The following is a 25155-nucleotide window of genomic DNA, read 5'->3' as shown; positions in this document are numbered from 1 at the left end:
TAACTCCTAGGAGCCTTTTCAGCAACCAAGCAGCGGAGTTAGCAACAGGGGTTATGAACTACTTTTCCTAAGTAACTTGAGTTAATAAAATTATTTTTCTCATGAGGGAATCTTTGCTGAAGTTCATGTTCTTATGCAGTAAAAGGTAGCTTGTAAAACTACACTTGCAAAGTAGCTTTCCCAAAACTTCCCCCAGTCAATGTTTGATCTCCCTCCTTACCAAACCACTCTGCTGACACAGACCATCTCCACAAAACATGCCAGCAGCTTTCAATATATTCTGTATTTCTCTACTACTAATGTGTTTCATTTACTTAGGCAGTTGTCTGCAGGCTTCCTCAAAGGGGGTCAGGAATTGAGTAAAAAAACCACAGCTAGCAGCCAGACGGCCAGTCGTCGTGCGTTTACTCTTAAATTAGGCTGAAGATTCAATAATGGCATTTAATGGAGTTTGCCTCCTATCGGTAACGGCTGGTTCATGTCTAGTTCAGGGCTCTAATGAAGTTCACTTCAGACAGTGGGTGTAATTAACATCTGGTATTATCTTATATGACAGGCTTAGAGATGACACATAAAGAACGATGGACAGCGAGATGCACAGAGAGAAAAATTGACGGGGAAAACAGAATTTGACAAAGAGTGAAAAACAAATACAGCTCCAAGATTGTTCTTCACGTAAAATCTCTATCTGTATTTTTTTTTCTTAGCGTGCGGCATGTATTAAGTATTTTTTATAGGGTTTTGTGTGGGTGGGTGGGTGGGTGTGTGTGTGTGTGGCTAGAAAGTTACACAAGACACTTGTCATGGATTAAAAAGCTTTGGTATGTTTCCCAGAATATCTCAAGGCTCAGCTCTTACTGGACTTTTATCTTGGATTTTTGAAACCATGACAACATCGATCTAGCTTTATGTAAGGTGATTGTTTCCAGATGCTAGCCGAGTAAGATGTCCATTGTTATGGACTAATACAATTCACTATTTCTCCTCAAATATATTTAAAGATAATCTTACCCAACAATCACACAAAGTACCTGAATCCAATTTAAATTCTTTAAAGTTGGGACAGTCTGAATTTAAGAATTTCTATGACAAGACGCAACGGCACTAGAATAGGCAAACCAGCTTTCGCCATTTTATCAAATCATCATATTGTTTCTGATCACATGTCTCCCTCCAGATACAAAGCTCACAGATTTAGATGTGTATAAGTGAGATGTATGAAGAATTTACTTCATCACATTGCCAGGATCTCTTTGCACTATGGAAACATCTTTACACATCAGCTAATAATGTGTGGCTGCTTTACAATCCCACTGGCATCTAAACTTTGACAAGAACAACATATTGCTTCTCTTTAATGAAATGTTGATCCATCAAGGGTACAAATCCTTACAGATTAACATATGATATATAAGAGAGGTGTTACTGAGTTTGTGTGCTCACTGTTTAGAAGGTCACCATATGATGATGCCCCCCCCTCCCCATTCTCCCTGACCAATTTTCTTCTACTTAATTTGTGATGGGATTATCCTGGCAGTCCGAAGGGTTTGGTTGGTCCCACATTTAATAACTAGCACCGCCACTTCAGACATCGATCCAGGCTGAAGAGGGAGCCAGACCAGTGGAGGAGGGGTTTGGCTAATAAGACGAGGCCATAATCCAGCCCCTGTAGTGAGGGATTATGGCCAGGGCGCAGGGTCACAGAGATGTACACACATACCACAATTCACCACAGGGAGAGGTCAGACACTCCAGGGGGCTATTACCTCGTATTGGTTTGTCCTTTATTTATCTTTCACACTCACCTTGTTTGGAGGAGAAATATATAAGCTTATATGAATCATGGATGAATGGATAAAAAACCTACCATATAGACAGTGCAAAGTCAATAGTAAAGTAATTTAGTTTAGTATTAGATTGATGAAATTCTGGATGCTGTAAGGTCACTCGACTTGACTCTTGACCTGGGCATACAGGCACATCTACTGATTTGTGCTAAGTCTATAGCCAGAGGGACCTGAAGCACAGTTTGAAATGGGAAGGAATAAATTGTCAGTAAGTGCAGCGTGTCTTACTCCAACTACAACCAACAGCTTGTATCCACTCCACAGACAAAAAGCACTAACGTAAGCTGTAATGAATATAAAGCCATAAATGACTCTTTAAGACTATTAACCAGCTGTAGAATGGTACGCGGGACTCAATGCAAAGTTGAGGATGTTTCAATGCTTAGTGGATCTGATATCATACAAAGCCAGACAACATCTCATTTTTTTCAACAAAAATTTGAAAAACATTTATTGAGAAACTTAGGTGATGATAAGTTTAGTAAAGGAAAATATGAACACCATTTGACAGCAATGGGAGACTAGCAAATTGTGTGTTAGTCCAAATCAGGAGCAGAAAGGGTTTGTGTTGTTGTAGGAGATAACTGCCAATCATATGCTGTCAAGTTAATCGAAAATGATACTAGCTACAAGCACTGCCATCAGCCAAAATGAAAGCTATTAATAAATAAAGCCATAAATAACTTGGGTTGACCAGCAATGGAAAAGTTTAGTGAACTCAAAACAGTGATGACATTTTGTTGTTTCTCCTTATGTTGTCTTCAGTTCTGACGTCCCACAGGGAGATCGCAAACCTTGCAAAGCCAGACTACATCTCAGTTTTTTCCGGCAGATATTGGAAAAACATCCGAAAAGAATCAAAGAATCAAACAAAGTCTGAACAGATGAGCAAATGTTCACAACATTTGACTCACAACCAATACAAAACCAAGCTCTATTTTAGTGTTACATGAAACACTGTTCAGTATATGCATTAGCTACTTGTTTTAAAACTTCAAAAACAGATTTGGTGGAAAAATGACAAACTTCCATATCTTTTCAGTTGGAAAATCCAAACTATACACCAATCACTGGTATGGAGTACTGATGTGTAAGAGAAGCTGATAACTATTAATAACTAATCATCTATTGTCAAGTCCACTTTAAAAGTCTCAAGCAAGAGCTTTGCCAGACAAAAACATTATAAAAACACGATCATTTATGGCTGTCAAGATGCTATTGCTCTTCATGGGGAAATGTTTGAGGACATCCACTCAGACAGCACAGCTCTTATATGGTACTTTAATGTCCTCTTGATGCTTCTATATTGTTGTCGAGTTCATGCAAATGTGTTCTACCTCCGCAAGATCTTATTAACTGGATGACTGTGATTCAAACACACAAAAATATCTGTTCTTTACTCTGCAGAGTATGAATGTAAAATTACTTATTTTTTTTTTTGTTTTTTTTGTTTTTTTAACATAATCACTACTCTGGTTGGTCATAAACAACAGCAGCCTGCAGCACAGTAACATCCACCTCACCTCACTTTCCCCTTTTCTCCTGAAGTGGCTCTAATAATGCAGCAAAATCAGGTCCCAATGTAGTGGTGAAAGAGATGGGGGTCAACTCTAGAGTATTAGCTCTGCATGTTTCCAATCACTGAAATGGCATGAGTAAAAAAGAAAGGGTCCTTACTCTACCTGGAGAGCAGGGAGTGGTCCTGACTCCTGACTGGATGCCAACACAAGGTAATGGAGCTAATGCCTCAGCATACTGATAAGGTTACAGAGAGGACATGCTGAGGATAGACTATGTATTTGTGTGTGTGTGTGTGTGTGTGTGTGTGTGTGTGTGTGTGTGTGTGTGTGTGTGTGTGTGTGTGTGTAAATTACGTTACAGCGATAGAAAAAATAGCAAAACCTTAATTACATTCTGTCACTTAAACGTAAAATGAGTTAGATGTGTGTCTTATAATGTTGTCAACAAACATATTCAGGCATATTCAGAGGAACATTTTAAGGTTTAGATAAGGTTTTGTTTTCCTCTTGAGGCCAAGAGCATAGTTGCAGTGCAGAATCATCAAAGGTAATTTAACATTATATAGTGTGCTGTCTGGTACTATAGAAATATCTTCTTTCTAGATTCACAATATCTGTACTGATGTTCAACAATCATACAAGGAGAAATGCACTGCAAAAGAATGAGGTGTATCCTTCCTCCACACACAAAATCCTCAATAATTCAGAATTCAGTGTTGTTATGACTCCTACTGGAGCATCATTTTCTCCAATAACACTGTTTTCACTGACACCTGGAAGTACAAACCTGAAGCCTGGCTCTAAACTCCAGCTTCAGTAATCTTTGTGGTTTGGTGCTCCCAACCTTAATACTGCAGCAGGGGACCATCATGGAAACCTGCACTGACTTCCCTGTTTGGGGTGTGGCCATGAGTGTGACATGTTTTTGATTTTAACCTATGAAGAGCAGTGCAACAGGATTTTTTTTTTCTTGTTGTATTGCAACGTGGATCCACCTTTTCACCTAAGGTAAGTAAGTACACTAATACGTTCTGCAATGTAATATCTGCAATGTACTATACATCAGTGATAACATGCTGTAAGGGTGGAATTTTCCTACCATAGTAAGATTCAGGTTAGAGGTTATGGAATAAATAAAGTCAAGTCCTTACAAGTATTTAAATACAAATGTGTGCCTATACTAAGAATATAGACACTATCAGTCGACCACGGATGAAGGTTGTCTAGTGGGTGAATTGAGTATTTTCTCCTGTGGCCCTCTCGCCCCGGCGTACCTCGAGTTCATGCTTTCACATCGAACTAATTTAAATATAAATGCCAAGCGACCATGACTTCATGAAATGTCTAAAAGCTATTTTTTCCTGGGCTACTTTGAATACTTCAAGCCTGGGCCAGTTCAATGTCTGAATAAATTATGGCACTGAGCCATTTTAACTTTCTCTCCAACCACTGACTACATATTGATGTCCCTTGTGTGCAGCGAGGGGGGATTTCCACTGAATACATCCTGACCTGAATCATCCACATGGGGACAAAAGGTTCCATTTTTGAGGGGAGCAAAGGCGGTTCTAGAGTGGTGGGAACCAGGACTGTGGAGAAGGAGATGAAATATGTAGAGGACTTAAATGGGACACTGGTCAACTGTAGGCCAGATGGGGTCGAGAACACCACTCAGAGTGCTTCTGTGAAGTGTTTAGCAAACTCTAATCTTATGTCGAGTCAGAAAGCAAGATGAGACAAACTTTGAATAAACATCAACTGTTGACCTTTACCAAGAGTGGAAGATGGTATCGAATAGACAGATGGATGGAAAAGCACTTTAAAGTAAAGGGGCATTTATGAAAACAAAAACCCTACATGGCTTCAGAGCTAAGTGCCTTACTGTCAATACATTGTATGTGTGTGTTTATGTGTGTTTGCTTTCTAAACATACACATATTTGTGTAAAGCTTTGTATGCAGACTTCTGTGTAAAGGCTTAGAGCTGTCCATGTGCCTGTGTGCCATGTGCCTGTGTGTAGGCTAGCATATGCATGAATGTGTGTACATTATCTGAGTGTGGGTTTGGGCTTTCACGTACATGTGCATGTGTGCAAATTGATTTTTACATTTTCATGTCCTCTTGTTTCTGAGCAAATCCTCTGTGAAAGATGTCAGAACACTGTACATTAGCTGCTTCTGTGCAAAAAATCTAAAAAAATAAAAACAACAACAAAAAACAGCCTCTTCCAGCTTGTCTTTCATTTCATTTTCTTTCTAGATCAAAACCTTAAAGACAGAATCTGTCAATAAACTTGAAGTACTTCACAATTTTGAAATACATGCTTCTTCACTTCCTTGCAGCAAGTTAACTGATAACAAACTGGGTCCTTTCATCACTGTGAGGCAGTAAGTGGAAACAACAGGAAAAAATTGGCCAGGCCAAGAAACAGTTTGAGCAGAAAATGTCCCATAAGACCAATACCTGTCATTTTCAGGCTTTTTATATAAACTAAAAAAACAATAACATGTACATTTATAAGATTTAGAGGTGCTTTAGTTTGGACAAAGCCAGGCCAGCTGTTTCACCCTGCTTTAAGTCTACATGCTAAACTAAGCTAAGCTGGGCATAAAAGTGTTTTTTATCTCGACATCTCTGCAAGAAAGTGAATAATTCCCAAAAAGTCCAACTATTCTTTTAAGCGACACTAAATCCAGTTGCTAGTTTGTTAAGTCATTTATTCCATCTGGTTCTGTGTGGGCACCATACAGCTGGTACATGCACAAAGGACACATTTACAGAGAAATCAAAACCCTGCCCTGACTTTTTATCCACCACCATGCTGTTTACAGGTTGTAGGATTCTTCACATAGCAGCTTCCTCCCCACAAACAGGCCAAACACATCACTTGACATGCTGTAAAGCCTCTGTAGAAAAGCATCTCTACTTCTTTTGATGCTGTTTGTGCCGGTGGCATACTGTATATTAAGGTCACTTCTTCAAAATGAATTGTTTATAGCTACTGTTATACTGATCTCTTCAATCTCTTTTGGCCTTGTTTGGCATGAAGTGTCAAGCCAAAAAATATCATGATCCTACAGATGTTACTATATAGGATCCAATCTGTAATATTCTGTTTATCCAGAAAAACTTCATTCCTGATCTTTAATTTATGTTTAACATTCATTAAACATTGATTACTTAATTTAATGAGGATGTTATCATGTACACAGGAATTTTTAATTTGTTCGGAATCTTTAGGACCTGTCCTCAATGACAAACTTCCTATGTCAATCATATTAGTTACAGTATACAGGGTATGATGTCCCGTTACTGTCCCTAAAACAGGAGAGAGCTGTATTCCCACAGGGTTGCTGTGTCAACCATTGTGTTTTCATTTTGAAGAAGAAATAGAGTGAGACAGAGACAGATTCGTTCCTGCTGACAGAAAGACAATACAGACTATTTACTGGAGAGAGCGAGGAGAGGATGTCAGCCTTCCTCAAGCCCTCAGAGATGAGGCCTCCAGCGGCAGACACCTAGACACTTCAACAACAATAACACTGGTATGTGTGTGTGTGTGCTACTCCCAGACTGTTTCCCCAGACAATGAAGATCTCAGAGAGGATGGGAGGAGTAGAGTTCACTCCCCAAATCAAACCTGACTCAACTAGGTCGAGGCTCTACTCATGCTGAGACCACGGAAAGCAGCACAACTAGTGTGAATGCCTGCGTGTGCATGTACTGTATGCATGTTACACATTAACGCAAGCATGTTTATGCTTAACGTAAGCAGGATTTATGTTTCTGCATCAAGGGGTTACGCCTAACCCACAGCAGCTATGTGCGTAGGCTGAGAGGTGATGCTGTAGACTATGATGTAGCTGATGCGAGCCTCCTATAACTGCACATCAGGCTAACAGCCATTGTGACTGGTTGCTTGAGTTTTTCTTTACAATTCTCAGGTTCTGATGCCGGTGGAGATTGTCAAGAGAGGACAGAACATAAAAGAAGTTGAAGGAACACTCGCCAGTCTCCTCCTTTTCAGTAACACGCATCTAGCGAAGCCATATTACACAGCAGACCTTCAATGACTGCTGCTCTGTGTGGATGAATGAACATAAACACAGCGGCTGAATAGTAGCAGTCTGCTATTCAGTAGTGAGAAAGGTCGAGTGATGTTACATGTAACCCCAGTTCTATAAGAATGTGTGTATCAAACAGATGCTTTGTATCACAAGTAAATGCAGCATATTGATTGTTGGGAATATCATTTAAAAACGATACAGCCTGATAATGGGTAATGCATCTGAGCTTTGCTGCAGTGATATCAAAGGATAAAAACCAGATGCTTGAGTCTAAATCAAAACCTGCTCTACTGCATCTACTGGGAGACTCTCTTTGCATCAAACATATATCCAGTTTAAGTGTTCCATGTTGTAAAATTAAATCCAGCGACTAGATTAAATATCCCATTGTCTATTTATCTAGCGTTTTTTCATTTTACTGTCTTCTTTCCATCTATTATGTTACTCCATTATGCCTCATCTACTCCCCAAAACTACAATAACCTAATGAAAAAAAAACAAAAACAAAAAAAACATCAGCAGTCCCATTACAAAAACACAACCCTATCCCGACTTAAACCAGACTCACGGAGGCTCCCATCCACATCCCCAACACACCCACCTCTCAGGGGAGTTGCTAATCAGCAAACCAAACAACCCCTCAGCCGGGCCCAGACGCAGGTCGGCAGCAGCACCTTCCATTTAAAACACCACTTTGTGTGTTTCTCCATTATGGCCGGTCCGGAGGTACAGGCTCTGGGAGAAAAGGGGCCATAAATCTCACTCAGCCTGATATGTGGCCAAGTCGCTCATGATTAAAAACACCGCTCTGAAAAAGTCATGAGCCGGGGAGAGGTAGAATTTAGAGGCACGGCCAAAAGCTACCAGGCGTTTTATGGATTTAGATTGGGTGGCGAAGGAAGTTCTGATGTCTCCAAAAAAAAAATGTCAAAAAGCTCTTCCAACTCAGATCTCTTCTCGGGCCTGAGGTATCGCTTCAGTGTGGGAGACTACTTTTGTCAACATCAGGGCCGGTCTGTAAAAGCTGCAATGGAACCTGCCTCACTCTGCTGTAAGAGGGTACTCAGCCACCAGAAACAATTTTATTAATATGACTTCCAGTGGCACTCTTGACTCTGGGCACTGTATTCCAGGCTTTTACCAACAGAGAAAATAGAAGGTGAAAACTGCTGGCAAAAAAAAGCTGATCTGCACAGGTTGAGGGTGAAGATACAACACACATAGATAGAGTAAGGCACATTCTCCCATACATAAAAGGTGTAATTTAAGTATACAAATGTCAATAGTTGTAAGTGGACACTGAGACGTCAAAGCTTGTGCCAGCCTCTACAGTGGGCAGCCATAACTTTGCAAGACAGCTTCTGGATCTATTTCCAGCACAAAGAGTTTGCTTCTCACAGTAAATCTCAAAACAAGCTTCAGCTGTCGCAGATTTAATTGTCACAGTTGATGTGCGAGCGGAAACTGGATTCTGATGAGCGAGTGAAAGAATTTCAGTTTTGTGGCAGATCAGACGGCATCTAAAGCACGGCGCGGTTTCCATATCGCAAACATTTCAGCTGGGAGAACAACTCCGTCAAAAAAAAAACATCCTCACTTCAGCAGCTCTTTTTCAGCAAAGATGATGAATGCACGCTTTCCACCAGAGTCCCCCAACTTTCTCTGGACCCTTTGATGATTTATTGGGGAAAAAGAGAAAATTATTTGTTGTGTGAGATGAGAGGAGCGCTGTGGTAGGAGTGATATGGGTGCTGGTGTGAGGCCTGGCTTAAATGTGTTGTTTAATGAACAGAGATATTTCTGGTTAAAAGCTGGCAGCGGGGAGCTGCTGCAGAGTACATATGCTAATCTTGAAACAACTCGTACACACAGAAATCCCTTTCTGCTCAGATACAGGCACATGCACAACACAATGTATGAGGTCAGAGTAGTTTACATGCAACAAGTCAAAGCATATCAGAGAGACGTTCTTTCCCGTAACACAGATCACAGCAACAAAGACAAAAAACATAAGAAGTCAATGCTACTCGGCACTATGGGAAGAACTCATTAAGGCTGTTTTAAACAACATGAATACGGGATCCTAAGGAACAGATGGGATCGTGATGTGCCGACTCTATGTTTTGGATATGCATCACTCTGATCAGTCACGCAGTATTATGAAAGAACATGAGGTTTTCATAGAGATTCGAGGCAGGGGATGATGAGAGAAAAGCACGGGTTCAAAAACAATCTTCAAACTTTTTCTAGGTAGGTATATACATCACCATTGATAGAAATAACACGTGTAATTGGCCAACATGGTGACATAGTGAGTAAGAACTTTTCCTCAGTCTCACTGATCATGCTGATAATGACCCCAAAATAATGCCTGGATAGTGACAGAGTAGCGGTTACATGGGCTGTGAGGTTAAAGGTTCTATATGTGGCACTTAAACATCTATAAATCATTACTGCAGTTACTCTATATGCTTTTTTACATCATGTACCAGCAGGTCAGATTTCACAGAGAATTATGTGGGTTGCGTTATCGCACCGAGAAAGAGATTGCTTTACATCTCAAAACAGGAAAAGGGTGATGTCCTTTCAGTGCAAGCCTAACTCAAGTTTCAAGAGTTTCTTGCAGTTGTGGATGGAAGTAGTGCAGGGTTTCAACTAGTTTCAATTACTCACAGCAATGGCACAACTTGACCACATAGTTGGAAGTGTGGAATGACGAAACGTGCAGGTAACTGAGCAATTCTGGCAGCACTGCAGCGATCTGGACACACACAGAATTCCACTTAAAACAACTTTGATGAATGTGTAAGGGGCACTCTAACTTGTGCTGTCATGCTATGATGAAAGTTTTAGCAGTACTCTCTCTACACATTATAATTCATTGGATCTTTTATTGCTCTTGAACCATCATCCATTGGATGATAGCCCTGGTGGGTCTCAGTTCAAAGTGTAAACCTAAGTTGGTTTGACTGATCAGAGGATGTGTTCACAGCAGAGGACAGCTTAGAAACAGGAATTTCTCCCTGCTGTAACTTCTAATCTCCTACCAGGAGTTTCTCAAGGAAGCAAGGCCAAAAATGACTTGAAGCTGTTTGCTTATATTATTACAATAGTCTATTAGAGATGAAGTGGCCATTTCACAAACTTTATTCCAAATGCAATCATCCATAAAAAGTACTTCCTGGCATCCTATTTCTTCAGATGAAGTTTTCTAAAAGAAGATGGTATTGTAACAGTTGGAAAAATGGCAAATATAAGCCAAAAGATAATCAAGAAAAAGGAGGAACAAAACTCGTGTCTGAATCGAGTAGAAATCAGCAAGGGTGTGAGTTTGCTGACAGAGCAAGTTGGACCTAGTCTCTATTTAAAGGGTGGATCATGTCATCACCCTGTCCTAAAGTGAGGGGGCACCCAGAATTGAACTAGGGACCTCTTGATCTGCAGTCAAATGCTCTACCGCTGAGCTATACCCCCTGACACAGTTCCCACTGTGACCATTTCTGCTGCTTGACTAGATTGCACATGACAAAGACAATTTGGGCCGTTGGGCTTTAGGAAGTGGGCAGGAAATTCAAGGCCTCAACCTTGAATGTCAACCTGCATCTGCTCAGCTAAAGTAAGACCCTAAAAACCTGAAACAGCTCCAGGGTGTTTTCTTCTCACTGACCAAGCTTTGACAACTCAACACAGAGGGTTGCTAATGAAAGGAGACTTTCCTTTTAAAAATCGAGTGTTATTGCTGTTAATACAAATGTGCTGCTAGGATGGAAACAGGAATCTGCAACTGATTAGAGAAAATACAAGAAAGACTTTCACATAAGACATGATTATTAGTGAGTCTGCCGCAGTGGAAGAATTTTGTAACATTCTCTCTCTCTTTGTGTTTCTGCTGCTTCCTGCAGGCACATGAAAACATTTCAACACATTTTAATAATTCATAAACAAATCTATGCCAAAAGATAGGGAGCAGCTTTTCCTTCGTATTCAAACATTCTGGAGCCAGAACTTCAGTCCAATATACCAACATGTGGTTTCTAAGCATTTGCATGAGTAGCTTAAAGGGAGTCCGCTGGGTAGTCGCTGCACATTGTCAAATTAATTTGCTCTTAATGTTCAAATGGCTGGCAGAAACCATTCCATGAGAAAAAGAAAAAAAAACAATAAATCAAGCAGCCTCTGCACAAAATGTTTTGCTTTGATCAAAGCTGTGATTATGGACCAAAGTAAGTACTCTGAAAGTGATCATGTTTGTGGGAAGATGGGAATGTGGTTGGGGAGTGTTGTGGGATTTCCACAGCGCTTTGGGGCGGACTGTATCTTTGTGGATCTGATGAAAAACAGGAGGAGGGAGAGCAGGGGAATGACAGACTTACTGTAGCTGTGACCAACAAGATGCATCTCTCTCTTTCATTCTACCTCTCCCTCTCTCTCTCATAAGCTAGGTCCAGTTTCATCACATTTCATTGTGCTTCCTTATTCTATGGGTTTTACTGCATTGTGTGTCATTCATTGGGTATTTCTGTGTATTAGAGGGAGTGAGAAATGATTTTAGCCTCATGTTACAGTATTTCTTCCTACAAAGAGTCTAAGTAAGTTACTGTAATAGACAGTATCACATCCCTTACTAAATTGGGTGAGGGGGTGGGTGGAGATATTATAGGACTGGATATGAGTCCATATTACTCGTTAAAGCAGAGCATTTCTGCGGTATGTAATTAGGTGTGTGTTTGTTGCTTTGTGAACCCCTTTAACTATGACAATGAAAACAATTAACCTGTCCTGTCTGTATGCTTGCACACAGCCTGTCTGCCTGCATGACGTGGGTGTAAACATGTGTGTATTTCTAGCCACATGTGGCAGCCAGTATGTGCCTGCACATGCCTCTGAGTGCCTCCCTCACATGTGCTTTGAAGCAGACAAACTTCACAGGTGACCTCCCGGTGGAAGACAATGAAGCAGATCGGTGCAGGGAAAGAGAGAGGGGTGGCAGCCTTTTACAAAGGGACTAATGAGGCGGGTGGAGGAGTGGAGGGATTGTTTGCAGGTCCGTTGGGACAGAGAGTCAGGAGACAAAGAGATGCTAAACACCTCTAACCCTTTGTGGACTTATTGTGCCGAGAGCAGGAGGCATTGCCCTTGGCCAACTATGACCCTCTCCTTTTGACATGTCATACACAGTGTAAATGAACCACAGACGTTCCCACTGACTAATGAGAGAGACAGACAGCAGCAGAGACACAGACAGATTTACTGTGTAGCACAATTTTTAAACATTTTAAAATTTGAATAGACAGGAAAGGCGTCGCAATTATGCTAATTATACTGAGGTGTAATCATTATAATTATTGTTTGTATTGTTAAAGTGATGTGTTCTTAGATTTAGCCTAGACTTTTTTTCCCTCTTCTTTTCATCCATTGTTTGAATGTTCCACATTTTTGTTATTGTCCAGAAATATAACACATATGAACAGAAATACTAACATGTAGTGAACTTTTTGTAAATTCAAACTGTGTACTCTAGCAGAAAAGAGTTTTTCAGAGTCATGTACTTGCTTAGAAGAAGGGAGACATTTTTTAATTTGGAGGTGAATAAGTGAGAGAAATGTCTGGTATAATAACTTGTTATTTAGGTTGTGTTGGAAGGATCCAACTACAAACAAATGATCCAACACAGGAGGAAGTGGAAGCGAGTTAAATAATTAATTTTCTGCTGAAGTTACAAAACATCATCAGAATGGCCGCACAGAATAACCAAGACCAGCATTTGTGCTTATATTCAAGTATGTGATAAACTCCCACAGACATTTTTCATAACTAAAGAGATGAGGATGTCAAACTTTATTTTGGTTTATTCAATTGTTGCTGTAATTTAATATTGCAAGGTTCTAATTGTAACTTGGCAACAGCAACTCTTTGTGATATTTTTAGTGTGTGGTCACTAAGTGAGAAGAAGATACCCTGAAGGCTTACTATGAATGTGATGAAGAAAGGTCAGATGACTCTGTTAACACAGCAATCAAATTCCTCACTAATACTTCCTGCCTCTAATAAACTGCTAAATCTCAGCCCCAAAATTATCCCTCAAAGCAGAGCCCTTATGAGCAGGGTTTATGTCAACGCTGCATATATATGTTAGCTTTTACACAGAGGGTAAACAAACCATGCATTAAGAGTCCTGTGAGAAGTCAGAAATAGACTGAGATGCCATATTTCAGACACATAATTCTCCTAAATGTCCTTCTGCTTAGTGTCTTTGGTACTGAGATGACCCCAGAGTCAGTGCAAACAAACTCTGACTCCCTTCCCATGCTCTCTGTTCCAGGGTTAAGACTTGTCACCATTTGAATCTGTTTCTGTGTGTCAGAAAGTGTTAGATGACTTTGTTTCCCAAATCAAAACCTCACTGCTCCAGTGTTGCTTTAAATGTGACACAAGTGACCTGCAGTACTGCTCTCGGCTCGGCTCAGGAAGTAATAAAGCAGTCAGCATACTCGCACAATCACATACACACACAATGATTCAGCTGTCTGGCTATGGCTTCATTGGGATCCTGGCAGAGGTAATAATAGCAAGATGGCTGCCTGACCAGGCGCTCAATTACTATTTGATGAATATAATTTAATGAGCTGTGCTTAACAAGTAAAATAAATGAAGCAGTAAATCTAAGCATGGAAATCAAGAGTGCTCATAATGTTGACACTTGGGTCAGTTGTGAGACCAAAAGAAAGGAAGGATGGTGATTCTGGATTATTAAACAGAATGCTACAGGAGTTGAGGATGCTCAACAGCAAAATGGACATGAGAAAAGTGGTGTTCGAGAGACAATTCAACTCCAAAGTGGACAGAGTGGACTCGCTGATAAAGCTAGTCATTGAAAACAGAGACTGTCTAAAACCTGGACTCGCTCAAACACTCAAACACTAAAAGAAAAAAAGGACATTCAAGATACCTTGGATGAGGAAATTGGCAACATGGTGTAAAGAAAAAATGGAAGCTAAGATAGAGTGATAGAGTGAACACTTGTTTTGACCCTGATGTATCTGTTCTCATCTCCACAAAAGTTCAAACTACTAGAGTACAAGAGGGGGTTGTCTACTTTTAGTAGTTTCATAGATTTACTGAAAGCTTTTGACTTTAGAATATGATGATCATTGAATATTGCATGCCATTGATGTAGTAAATGGAGAATGAAGATAAACAGATAAAACTCAAGCTACGCATCTCAAGAAGAAGGGAGAGTTACACAAATTTCATTCATTACATTTCATCTCGGTTTCAAGGCCTCTATCATACACTGACTATTACAGTATTATAGTACTTAGAATAAGGTGCTCATCTACCTTTGAAGATTGAATAAAAGCCTTATCACACTCTGCAGGTATAACACTGGAAGCTGTCCTTAATAAGGTTAAGCTATGAAGGGGAGTTGGTTAATAAACTGGTACACAGTTGTATAAATCTTGAGAGAGCGAGAGAGCGATTTACCAACCTGAGCACTGATCACCCTTAACCTGACCAGTGTAAGGAGATATATCTTGCCTCTGGCAGCGGAAACTGGACACTTCTATTCACTTACAGAGGAGAATAGAGAGCGTCACCTGTGGGATCTGTGAGAGGTTGAAAATTTGTTCTGTTGTCCATGATATCACAATCTTAGATATAAGCTTTTCCTTAAAATGACTGCAGTATGTGATTTGTTTCCAATGTGGGATGAATGTAGACTTCAGTTTACTGTCTCAAAGCTCAGTTTGTGTTAAATGCTAACCAACAGTGTATGATGGCACTTTATGTTTGATGTGTTAAAGGCACAGTCTGTGCCTCAGATATGCCTAGGTTATTGTTTTAGTTTTACACTTGTTTTCATACTTGGTTTGACATTGATTGACATATACAGAGGTACAGAGGTCTCATGTTTGTTGTGTCATGTAAGCACATACGGGCTGGGCACCTTTATTGCATGACACATGACATAAAGTACCATACCATACCGCTACTGGAAAGCAATGCTGAGTGGAGACTTTTATCACTCCAAGCACTTCACACTTCATTACCAAAACACCATCCTCACCATTTAACAGTGGGGGCCGTTGCAATAATTAGCTATAATAAGCCCTGGACGATATTATGACAGTATGAGTGTTTTTATGACTAATATTCCCAATGACTGTGAACATAACGCCCACTCCTCAGCAATTTCAAGACCCACCCTGGGCGCCCTCTCTCTCTCTCTCTCCCTCAACAAGCGTGAGTATGATTAAGAGTTGACATAACTAATAGCCCCTCCACTAACTCAGGTAGAGGAAGGCAGTTCAAAGTCTCACGAGGGCCAGTGGGTTTAAAAGTGCTTTCAGCTTGCTAATGATGAGCTAGCTGAGGGAGATGAGCTCGCTATCCCAACATCCTCACTGCTGAGTGTGTACTTAACTCCAGTATGAGCGAATGAAGCTACTTTGAGAGGTGTTATGCACAGATGGAGTGTCTGTGGATCATCGGTGAAGAAGGGTTGAATAGATCTATGAAGGGCCACCATGACATGACTGTATACAGTATGTATGCTAGTGGTCTAAGAGTCTAGCCATGAACATATCTTTAAGGCCATCTTCTCTTTCACATCTCTACATTGGCAAGAAATTTGGGGAAATTCATATTGGTAGGTACGATGATAATTTGCTTACATAGCCAGTCACAACAGAAGTAGATGAATAAACGAGAGAACAGAGAAAATATAGTACATAACTCTAAGCTTTTTATTTTTTATTTTCTTTGGTGAATCAGAGCTAAATAATGGTTGGTTGTTGTTCGGTGTTACTGTAGCTGAGGGGATAAGCCTGTCACAACAAGCATGTCACGACGATTAATAGCGTCATCGCAGCGCAGAGGAGAAGGAAGAAACAGAGAGTCCTAAAAAAGGCTGTTTCATCACATCTTACTGAAGCCAAATAACAGAGAGAGAAAGAGAAAGAAACAAAGAAAACCTAAGCTCACCAGTTGAGGAATTGTGGCCTGTCTCTTGGCAATTCCATTGGCTGTAATGATAAAACTCAGTGAGGAATGGAGCGTGTTTCTTATATTCATTCTGATTCTGCAGTTTTGTTTTTTGTAACCATAGAGATTAGTTTCACACAGGAAGGTGGTGTGGTGGGGAAGGTAAGAATTACTGCTAACATAAGGTCTATTAAGTTTAATGGTAAATGGTACTTATATCGCACTTTTCTAGTCTTTTTGACCAATCAAAGCGCTTTTACACTACATGTCACATTCACCCATTCATACACACATTGATACACTGATGATAGGGGCTACCATGCAAGGTGCCAATCTGCTCATCAGGAGGAATCTAACCTTCCAAAATCCAATTTTAAGAACTTTATTATTTTAGTTTATATAATGCTTATGTACAAGAATTCCTAAATCAAGTTCTTTGTATTTGGGTAAATAATGAAGCAATCATGTTTAGTGTGCTGTGGGTGCTGTACTTAATGGGCCCCTGAAGCCAACTATCAAGACCCTGCTAGTGAGAATCTGTGTTTTTGGCAACCAATAGTCTTGATTGTAGACTTGAAATACAGCACTGTGACAATCAGATTTTTAAAAAGTTTCAGGCGTCAAATAACCCTAGATTATTTTGACAGAAAGCTTGACATCCCATCAAATCAGTGCTCGTTAAAGTTTAAAATGTCAATCGATAAAAGTTTATAACTTACTGTATGTCTCAGCACAATTCTAAGAACCTGGCTGATAGACAGAGAGAAGGAGAGAGGAAGACAGAGAGACAGAGACAGACGATGTGAGATGGGTTAACCATCAGACAGGACCAATCAGCAGATGCACACTGCTGCTGTTATCAACTCTGTGATTCTACCGATATCAAAGCCCCGAGATCATACTGCATCACCTGCTCACTGCTGAAGTGAGAGATTGAAGAAGTAGTTCTAGACCAGAGAGAGAGAGGGCAGATGAGAAAGATAAGTATCAGTGCCTGCTATCAGACCTAACCGCATATGGTTCCAAACCTAAACCTGGTAGTTTATCTATAATGGGCAATCACTGCCTTTGGAAGTCACCCAAATCCACTGGGAAAGCCCTTGATGGAGTGGCAGTCCACTTCATGGGCTTAAATCTGTGATGGAAATCTTAGAAAGAAAGAAACAGATGAAAAAATACTGTCTCAGAGCATGTGCCTATGAAAATCAATGTCTTAATTGAGCAAATTTGTAAATCATAGTACCCAACATGTTGGTCACTACAAAATATGCATGTGCATGTGTACGTGGGGATAAAACGGTTACCCCTTTCACAATCAACCTAAGCAAAATTCCTAATTCCTAATTAAACTGTATTAAATTTTACTCATCATTAAAACCATGTTTGATTGTCACATTTTGAAAAAAATCACAATAAATACTGTCCAGCAGAAACCAAAGTTAGCAACAGTCCCCCAGATGCAGGTGTGCAGGTGCAGCACACAATGTGGGTTTATTTTATGTCTATGAAAACATGGCAGGAGGCAGTAACAGCACTCCAGAGATTTTACAGCCTTCTAAGAGAAGTAAAGGCCAATTCATGCTTCCTGCATTCCGCATCCACAGACAGCTGTGATCTTGTGGACATGCGTGCGGTTCCATTCATACTTTTTTGGGAGACAAAAAGACACTTTCCACATGTGCCCGCTAATAAACAGTGCTGCAGTGATAACTTTCCAGAGGTGTAAAATCCAGTCTGAATATTAAAAACTGCTGGACTTACTGGATTGTATTTCATTGTCTCACCAGAGCTTAAACAACACATCCACACCAACACAGCCCATGCTATTGTTTTACACAAGAATCTATTCAGACTTTGGCATCTAAGGAGCTGTTACATGTTGCTGAACATGAAAAAAAAAAGAAAAGCAACATCTTAATGAGAACAGTAATACATACAGTACTTACATACAGTAGAAGAAAGGCTATTCTGTTTGCTGCATTGCAAACTGCAGTTACATCTCATGGCCACATGGTGCCATCTTTAATGTTGATGCACATTTTATAGGGTTTTCATCACATTAGGTATTGGCTATGTTAAGTTGTTTATATGTTTCTACAAATAAAAAGTGCATAAAATTAGAGCTCTTAATTTTATCTGTGGTTACATATAACTTTTTCTTATTTCAGTGTGTCATTCAGTACTTTTAAAAAACATTTTCAGCACATTTTAACAACACCTCAACAATACTGATAACCTTGATAATTTTGGCAACTGTAATCATGATTTGAAATTTCCATACTGTTTCATCTCTAGTTGTCTGTGTCATTGTGCATCCCCTCTGCTTTAGTGACTTCTATATGGCCTTGGCTGGCGGCAGGGAGCCTCCTCACTAGCAGAGCACTAAGCCAAATTGATTAGATGAAGGCCCTCCTCTTCGAAGGTGTCTACACTCCCCACCGTTACCCCCTCTAAAGCCAATCTCTGTAATGGCCTCCCAGCAACCCTGTCACTGCAGAGCTTCAAGGACCACAGGACCAGGTCACTAGAGAAATGGACAATTTGTCACTACACCTTTCTTTATAAACAAGAATACCAGTAAAATAGCTTGACACCCTGGGGCTGAAAGTTGATAAAGGTGTAAATAGCAAAATAACACATTATTGGCTGATGTTGTGGTGTGATCTGAACAAAGAAGGGTTTGTTGGCAGGGGGTCAATCATAGAAGTATCACTGCAATCACTGTGATCTTCTGTTGTGTGTTTAAAAGCCTCTTCACATCAATGTCAGTGTACTTTCAACCTTTGTCAATAGCACTCCCATTTCCTGATTGTACACCCTGAGCAACTGCCACTGAGTTTTTAAAAAAAATGCTTGGAATAAAACTCCTCACAGTCAAGGAACAACTGAAAGTCAAGCTCTGGGACAAAAGATCACTGGCAGAAAAAACAGTTTCTATGATCTCTTAAATATTACTTTCACACATGCAAGTGTGTGTAGGAGGTAATTTACACTGATCCTTGAGAACATTTTGACACAGAGGAAACCGGCTTAAGCTGACCACCAACTCACTAACTATCTTATCCTTGTGACCTCAGCTGTGTGTGTGCATTACTCTATGATTTGGACACTCATGACTGAGTCTAGTTTACCCTATAAACACCAGAGGACATTTTTAATTTGTTTCTCTCTGTATGCAAGTGGAGGAGGCAAAGTGGAGGAGGGTGAAGCCATCATTAGTGGCCAAGCTGTCACTTGGCCAAGCTGCCCACTAATATTTAACTTCCATTCATTAAATTTTCCTCAATGAGGTATTACACCATTTCTGTCACCCAGGAATCCAGAAGTCCACAACTGTTTAAACATGGGGAAACTATGGCAAATAGCAACCTAACTGTCAGTAATATGAAGTCAACTCCTGGGTCAAATAGAAGATACCTCTGACAAAGTCTTTGAGCAGCAACAGAGAGTATTCACTGGAATCAAGATGGTTATTCACACATGTAGCTTCTTCCACTGCACTGCTGCCTTTCCCATCCCTGGCAACAACAACAGTCTGTTGTTGATTATATAGTTTGGCATGTGTTACATCTACACCACCAGCTGCCGTCTGTTTGTTCCAGAGGCTGGTCTTCTGCTTGATCTGATGATGTAGCAGAAATATTCTCTCTTCTTTCCCTTTCCCTTCTTCACTGTGCTCGCCTCATTCCTTTGCAAAGTTACCTCTTTTCTAAGTACTTTTTGTTTATTATCTGAGTTGGTTGTATAGGACTGGTGCGCTGTCATGTAGCTAAATTCGACTTCTTGTAGACCATTCATTACAACTAACTGGTAACTGTCAAAATATTTGTAAACATCACAGACTATGGATGCAATGTTTTGTCGTCAGATCTTCACTTCAGGGCCTTAATGCACCACCAGGAAGGATTAACAGATCACTCATGATTAACACACATTAAACATATCTTCAATGTAACTGCTTTCTAATGAAAACCACTGTGAACATGTGTTTCGTTATGATGCAGTAGCATTGTTGAGCAAGATTCAAGTCTATGAGTTGATTTTGATAATGTACTCATAAACTGAAACCAATGTGCAGGCACATTAAGGTAAGAAAAACCTGGTTGCCAGTAATAGAAGCTGTGAGCAAAAAGGATTTAGTGGCCTTGAACCACTGGTATGGTCTTAAAGTTTCAGATATTTTCTCCTACTTCTGAAAGATTAGAATGTAGTGGCGAGTAGAGGCAGCTCCGGCGTCCATGTAATTACGGGAAAATTACATTCATTATTGTAATTTACATCTCATCTCCAATCCAATTATTAGCAGTTTGACCTGCACGCCACATGTTAGCATGGAAATCTAAAACGGGCTCCCAAGGCAGAGGCAAGGGAGGGGTGGAGGACAGTGAAAAAAAAGCAAGAGGGAAAGTTTGGGACTTTGGGAGTTGTAGGAGGGGAAAAACAATCAATATGGCTCTAAAAGATGATGATTTTAAATAGCCATAATTCTCTGCCTCAGAGCACAGCTGCCAAGGGCGCCGTGGCTACACTTTGATGTCTGATATGCAATATTGCTGCCAGTAATTTGCTCATCTGCATCTCTGGAGGGACTATCGCCTGTCTGTCTTGTTCATATGCCTGTCCGTGTGTATGTGTTGGTAGTCAGTCTGTCTGTCTGTCTGTCTGTCTGTCTCTCTACCTCTAAAAGATATGCAAAGTACATTTGGAGTTAAAGTAGGAACTTGTAAGTGGGGAAGTGTAAGTGTTCATTAGACACGATCTCCAAGGAACAAACATACCCTGTAAACAATACAATCTCAATTGTATCTTGTTGGTAATAATGCACTTCGGTAAACTACCACAAAACAAAACATGGCCTTACCTGCCTGAATCCTTTATATATCCAGCCCCAGTCTGTCAATCCTACTTTTCTCTTTCACTGTGTTTATTGCTAAGAAACTGCTACAGAAATATCTATTTCCATAGAAGACGTAGTGTGTAGGAGGCAATCAGTTCTTCTTCTGCAGCAATTTTGCAGTATTATATTTGTAGAATGTTAAACGTACAATTTACAGGGTCAGTCAGGGACAGTCATACAAGTCTGTGTTTGTGTGGGTGAATCCAACAGAGCTTGCATAAGTTCTCCATTGTTGTATCATAATGACTACAAAATGTGCGGCATTTTTTAATAAAAAATACTGAATATGAGCTACATATCAAGCATTGCTTTAACTTTAAATCATGAGTTCTGATTAGGTTCCATGACAACAAAAACTCATACTTTTTGTGTCCAGCCTTTAAGGAGTTCATGGGTCAGGGGAAGCTACTGTAAAAGGACAACTTTTCTGAACATACCTTTCTCACTTGTCCTTTATATGCTATATAGTCTCCATGAACAGGAAACTTCCATCCCCATGGACACTGATGTATGCCTTTCTCATTCAGCAGGTAAGTTACCATATGGTTTATAGCTACTGGAAGGGCATAAAATCCCATAGACAATCAATATGTGCTTTAAACTAGAGGGTACATTCTTCTTTAATTGATTGATGGTTGCATATGATGGTAATACAAATCAAATCATTTTAAGCAGGAACAAAGTGGTGCTTCCTTTTGTGTCACTTTGCTGTAAATGTTGTGATTTTAACCATGAAAAGGCAGGGTTAGGAAATGTAGCTATACTGTAGCCTTTCATGGCAAAGTAGCAAGACTGAACTTTTATAATGTATCTTGCGTTTTTCTTACACTGTTGTCTCCCTTAGGCAGAGATTACTGTACACTTCCACTGCACTCAAACTGGTTTGGGGCAGCCCTTAATAAGGTGAAACATACTTTCTACCTATAAACAGAGGTAGAAAGGAAAGGGTATCGAGAGGTTAATTGCCTTGTTTAAGTCCTAACAACATAGGGCCTTGAATCTAGTATGTCCAATTGAAGAAAGTGTTTTTAAGAAATATTCTCACTACATACAGACAGTTTAGGAGTTTAATGTCAGCTCTGCCAGATTTTTGTCAAAGTGGCAGATGAGAAGAGACTAACATGTCTCAGAAACCGAGTAACCGCTTCAAATGTGTTTTTGTTTGGACCAAGCTGACAGCAGGTCAGATAACTTTTAAAAAAACAAAAAAAAACTGCTTTTCACACTGTGCTACTGGTTTCCTTTCATATTGTCCTTGCACCATTCTTGGGAGCAATTTCCATAAATCTCCACAGTCTAACAGGCAGGTTGAGAAAGACTGGAATGAGTTCTGACGTTAGTGCAAGAGAGTAAAGTCTACTGTTCATTCATGTGCATGTGTGTGTGTGAGACCGTGCCCGTATCGGAGTTCTGGCTTTACATGTCTTAGATGTCCTTTGAAGTTTAAGACAGCTCTGCATCAGCTCACTGGTTCCACTTCATGGGATGTGAATACGTGGACATGGGCAACATCTGAGTCACTGACTTGTGTGTGCCATTTTATTGTTGTGTGTGTGTGTGTGTATTTGTGTGTGAGTGTGTGTATGTTCAGCTTGCTCTGGCATGTGTGTTGTTGCTCATGCATGACTGAGCATCCAACTGTGTCTCAATTCCTTCCTTTGTCTCGGTTTCTACCTGTCTGTCTGAGTCAGTGCTGCCATTCCCTGGACGCACTGCACATTCTTGACAGACACTCGACTCCACGCAATACACCTGAAGCATGTCCAGTAAAAAAGACAGCAGCCAGTTTGTTGTCTCTGGTTTGGATTTTCATCAAAAAAGTTGATTTTGTAGGAATTTTGTTTCAATCTGACATTTTGACAGCCAGGACGGTTCTAAAACAATAATACAACTTGGTCAAAAGTTGGTCAGTTTTTGACTGTAATTTAGCTTAATATGAGTATCAGTGGTTCAGCTGCGGTTTGCTTTCAGTTCCTTGTGTTATGCTTTAGTTTCTAAGCCACTTTTAGCTTCCAGATGTCAGGTTTCATGTCCTTCTCATTTAAAGGCTGGCAATTTGAGGTTCCGCTGGTGGCATAGATTACATACTCATTCTTAAATGTGAGCAACTAAGGCCTTACAGTGATACTCGAGCTACTGTTAATGATTCACTGCAGTTGCATTAAAAAGACCACAGTAGGTTGTTAGTTGGTTGTTGTTTTTGGGTTGTTTTTTTTAAAAAAACACTTCATTTGAGTTTGTTTTTTGTTTTTTTTAAAGGTTGTGAACATTGTAGTTGTAGGGTTACCTTTGTGTTGCTGACACAGTAGTAATAAAAAGTATATTATAGTAAAGTAAAAAGTTAAGTTGTGTGAATGAGTTTAACAGAGATTTTAATTTTGTGTTCTCCTGACATGTATTATACTAACCAAACATGATGATAGCTTTGTTTTTCTGTTGAGTGTTTATATTTAGTGCTGACATACTGTAATTTCATGATAACAATGTTTCTGCACTCACTTGATAGCAGGGAGGATGGGGTGACCTCGATCTCACTGTTGGGCTGGTAGGGCTGGAAGGCCGACGCCGAACTCAGCTCACTGGCGAAGGGTTCGGGGCTCTGTGTTCCTGTGGAGCTGGCACTCGTACCGTCACCTCCGTTGTGAGGATCCTGCTCTTCATATACTGCTACCAGCTGGAAGGAAAAGAAAAAACAAATCTGTGTGTTAGTTTGTGTGTTTTGGGGAATAAAGAGATGGTTTCGGACTGTGTGGATGTGTAAGGTTCTATATATGCAGTGTAGGAATGTGTATCCATACAGATAAAAACATACACCTTCTAAACAGGTAGTATATCTGTGTAATAATATGCATAAAGTATCAGCCCTAATCCCTCAATCATGTTGTAAGTGTTGCAGTAAGACACCCATGCATACTCTCTCTCTCTCTCTCCCTCTCTCTCTACAGTCTAATCTTGCAACATCTGCAGTCATGTAGAGTTGGGGGGGGGGGGGGTCTCCTGTGTTGCCAGGTTTGGCTCCCACAGCCTGCAGCTGCTCCATCCCCACAAAGGTGATACGTTGCCACATTTCCCAGGCCAGACAGGGAGAACTCCCCGCAGCATCCCGTAATTATCTGAGTCTAACACACACTGCTCATCACTGCAGCCAAGTCGCCCACTTAACGAGAGAGAGACAGTGAGATGACAGTGTGGGTTGCGGTGTGAGAGAAACACTAGAATCCCACTAAACTGTTTCCTCTCGAGATCAGCCAATGTGGATTTGACCGCATACGAGTCAAGGATTTTCTTCAGGAGACTGGACAGACATACTGTACGTGGAAAAAAAAAAAAAAAAAAAAAGACAGAGCAAGCAATGAAAGCATACAACTTAGGGTGATGAAGTGGAGGTAGCGGTGCCAAGTGCTTTTCATTGCCAGCACAACCTGTTTCTAAACCTCTCACAGGAAGATTAACCTCTCATTCTATCCAGACACAGCAATCATACAGCAGCGACCTGCTACACATACACACACACGCTGCACCATATACAGAACAACAGAATGTATATTACAGGCTTGAGATGAGCTCCTTTATGTCTTTGTGCTACCTGCAAATCTATTTAATGGAAGGCCATGGATGTGGAGAGAGCATCCGACAAAGAAAGCATTAGTCGCTGTCGGGAGCAAACAGCTTTGGCGTATCCAACGTCGTATATGTCTGAAGGTAAAAATAGCACAAGTGTTTTTCCATGTATTTGGTGTTTTTCATCACTCCGTTGCGGGGGGAAATCTGCATATAAACAAGTTTAGAGGCCCCTGCTCTTCTTTGTGATTTAATTCATATGCAGAGGATGATGCTTA

The 25155-nt window shown here is 40.3% G+C and overlaps 1 protein-coding gene and 1 non-coding gene across 3 annotated transcripts in view; both read right to left on the bottom strand.

Annotated features, from left to right (window-relative positions):
• Positions 1-25155, bottom strand: part of LOC128382231 (partitioning defective 3 homolog) — a 349665-nt gene that overhangs the window by 213312 nt on the left and 111198 nt on the right. For both annotated transcript variants that reach the window (XM_053342215.1, XM_053342216.1), the window contains exon 3: positions 23816-23990. In XM_053342215.1, the coding sequence (XP_053198190.1) occupies positions 23816-23990 (175 nt within the window). The remainder of the gene's footprint in view (positions 1-23815; positions 23991-25155) is intronic.
• On the bottom strand, positions 10837-10908 carry trnac-gca (transfer RNA cysteine (anticodon GCA)). The gene has a single exon. It is a non-coding gene; the product is annotated as a tRNA-Cys (tRNA).

The sequence above is a fragment of the Scomber japonicus genome, chromosome 21, assembly GCF_027409825.1.
Source record: "Scomber japonicus isolate fScoJap1 chromosome 21, fScoJap1.pri, whole genome shotgun sequence".
Classification (NCBI taxonomy): domain Eukaryota; kingdom Metazoa; phylum Chordata; class Actinopteri; order Scombriformes; family Scombridae; genus Scomber; species Scomber japonicus.
This window is presented reverse-complemented; position numbering and strand designations above follow the sequence as displayed.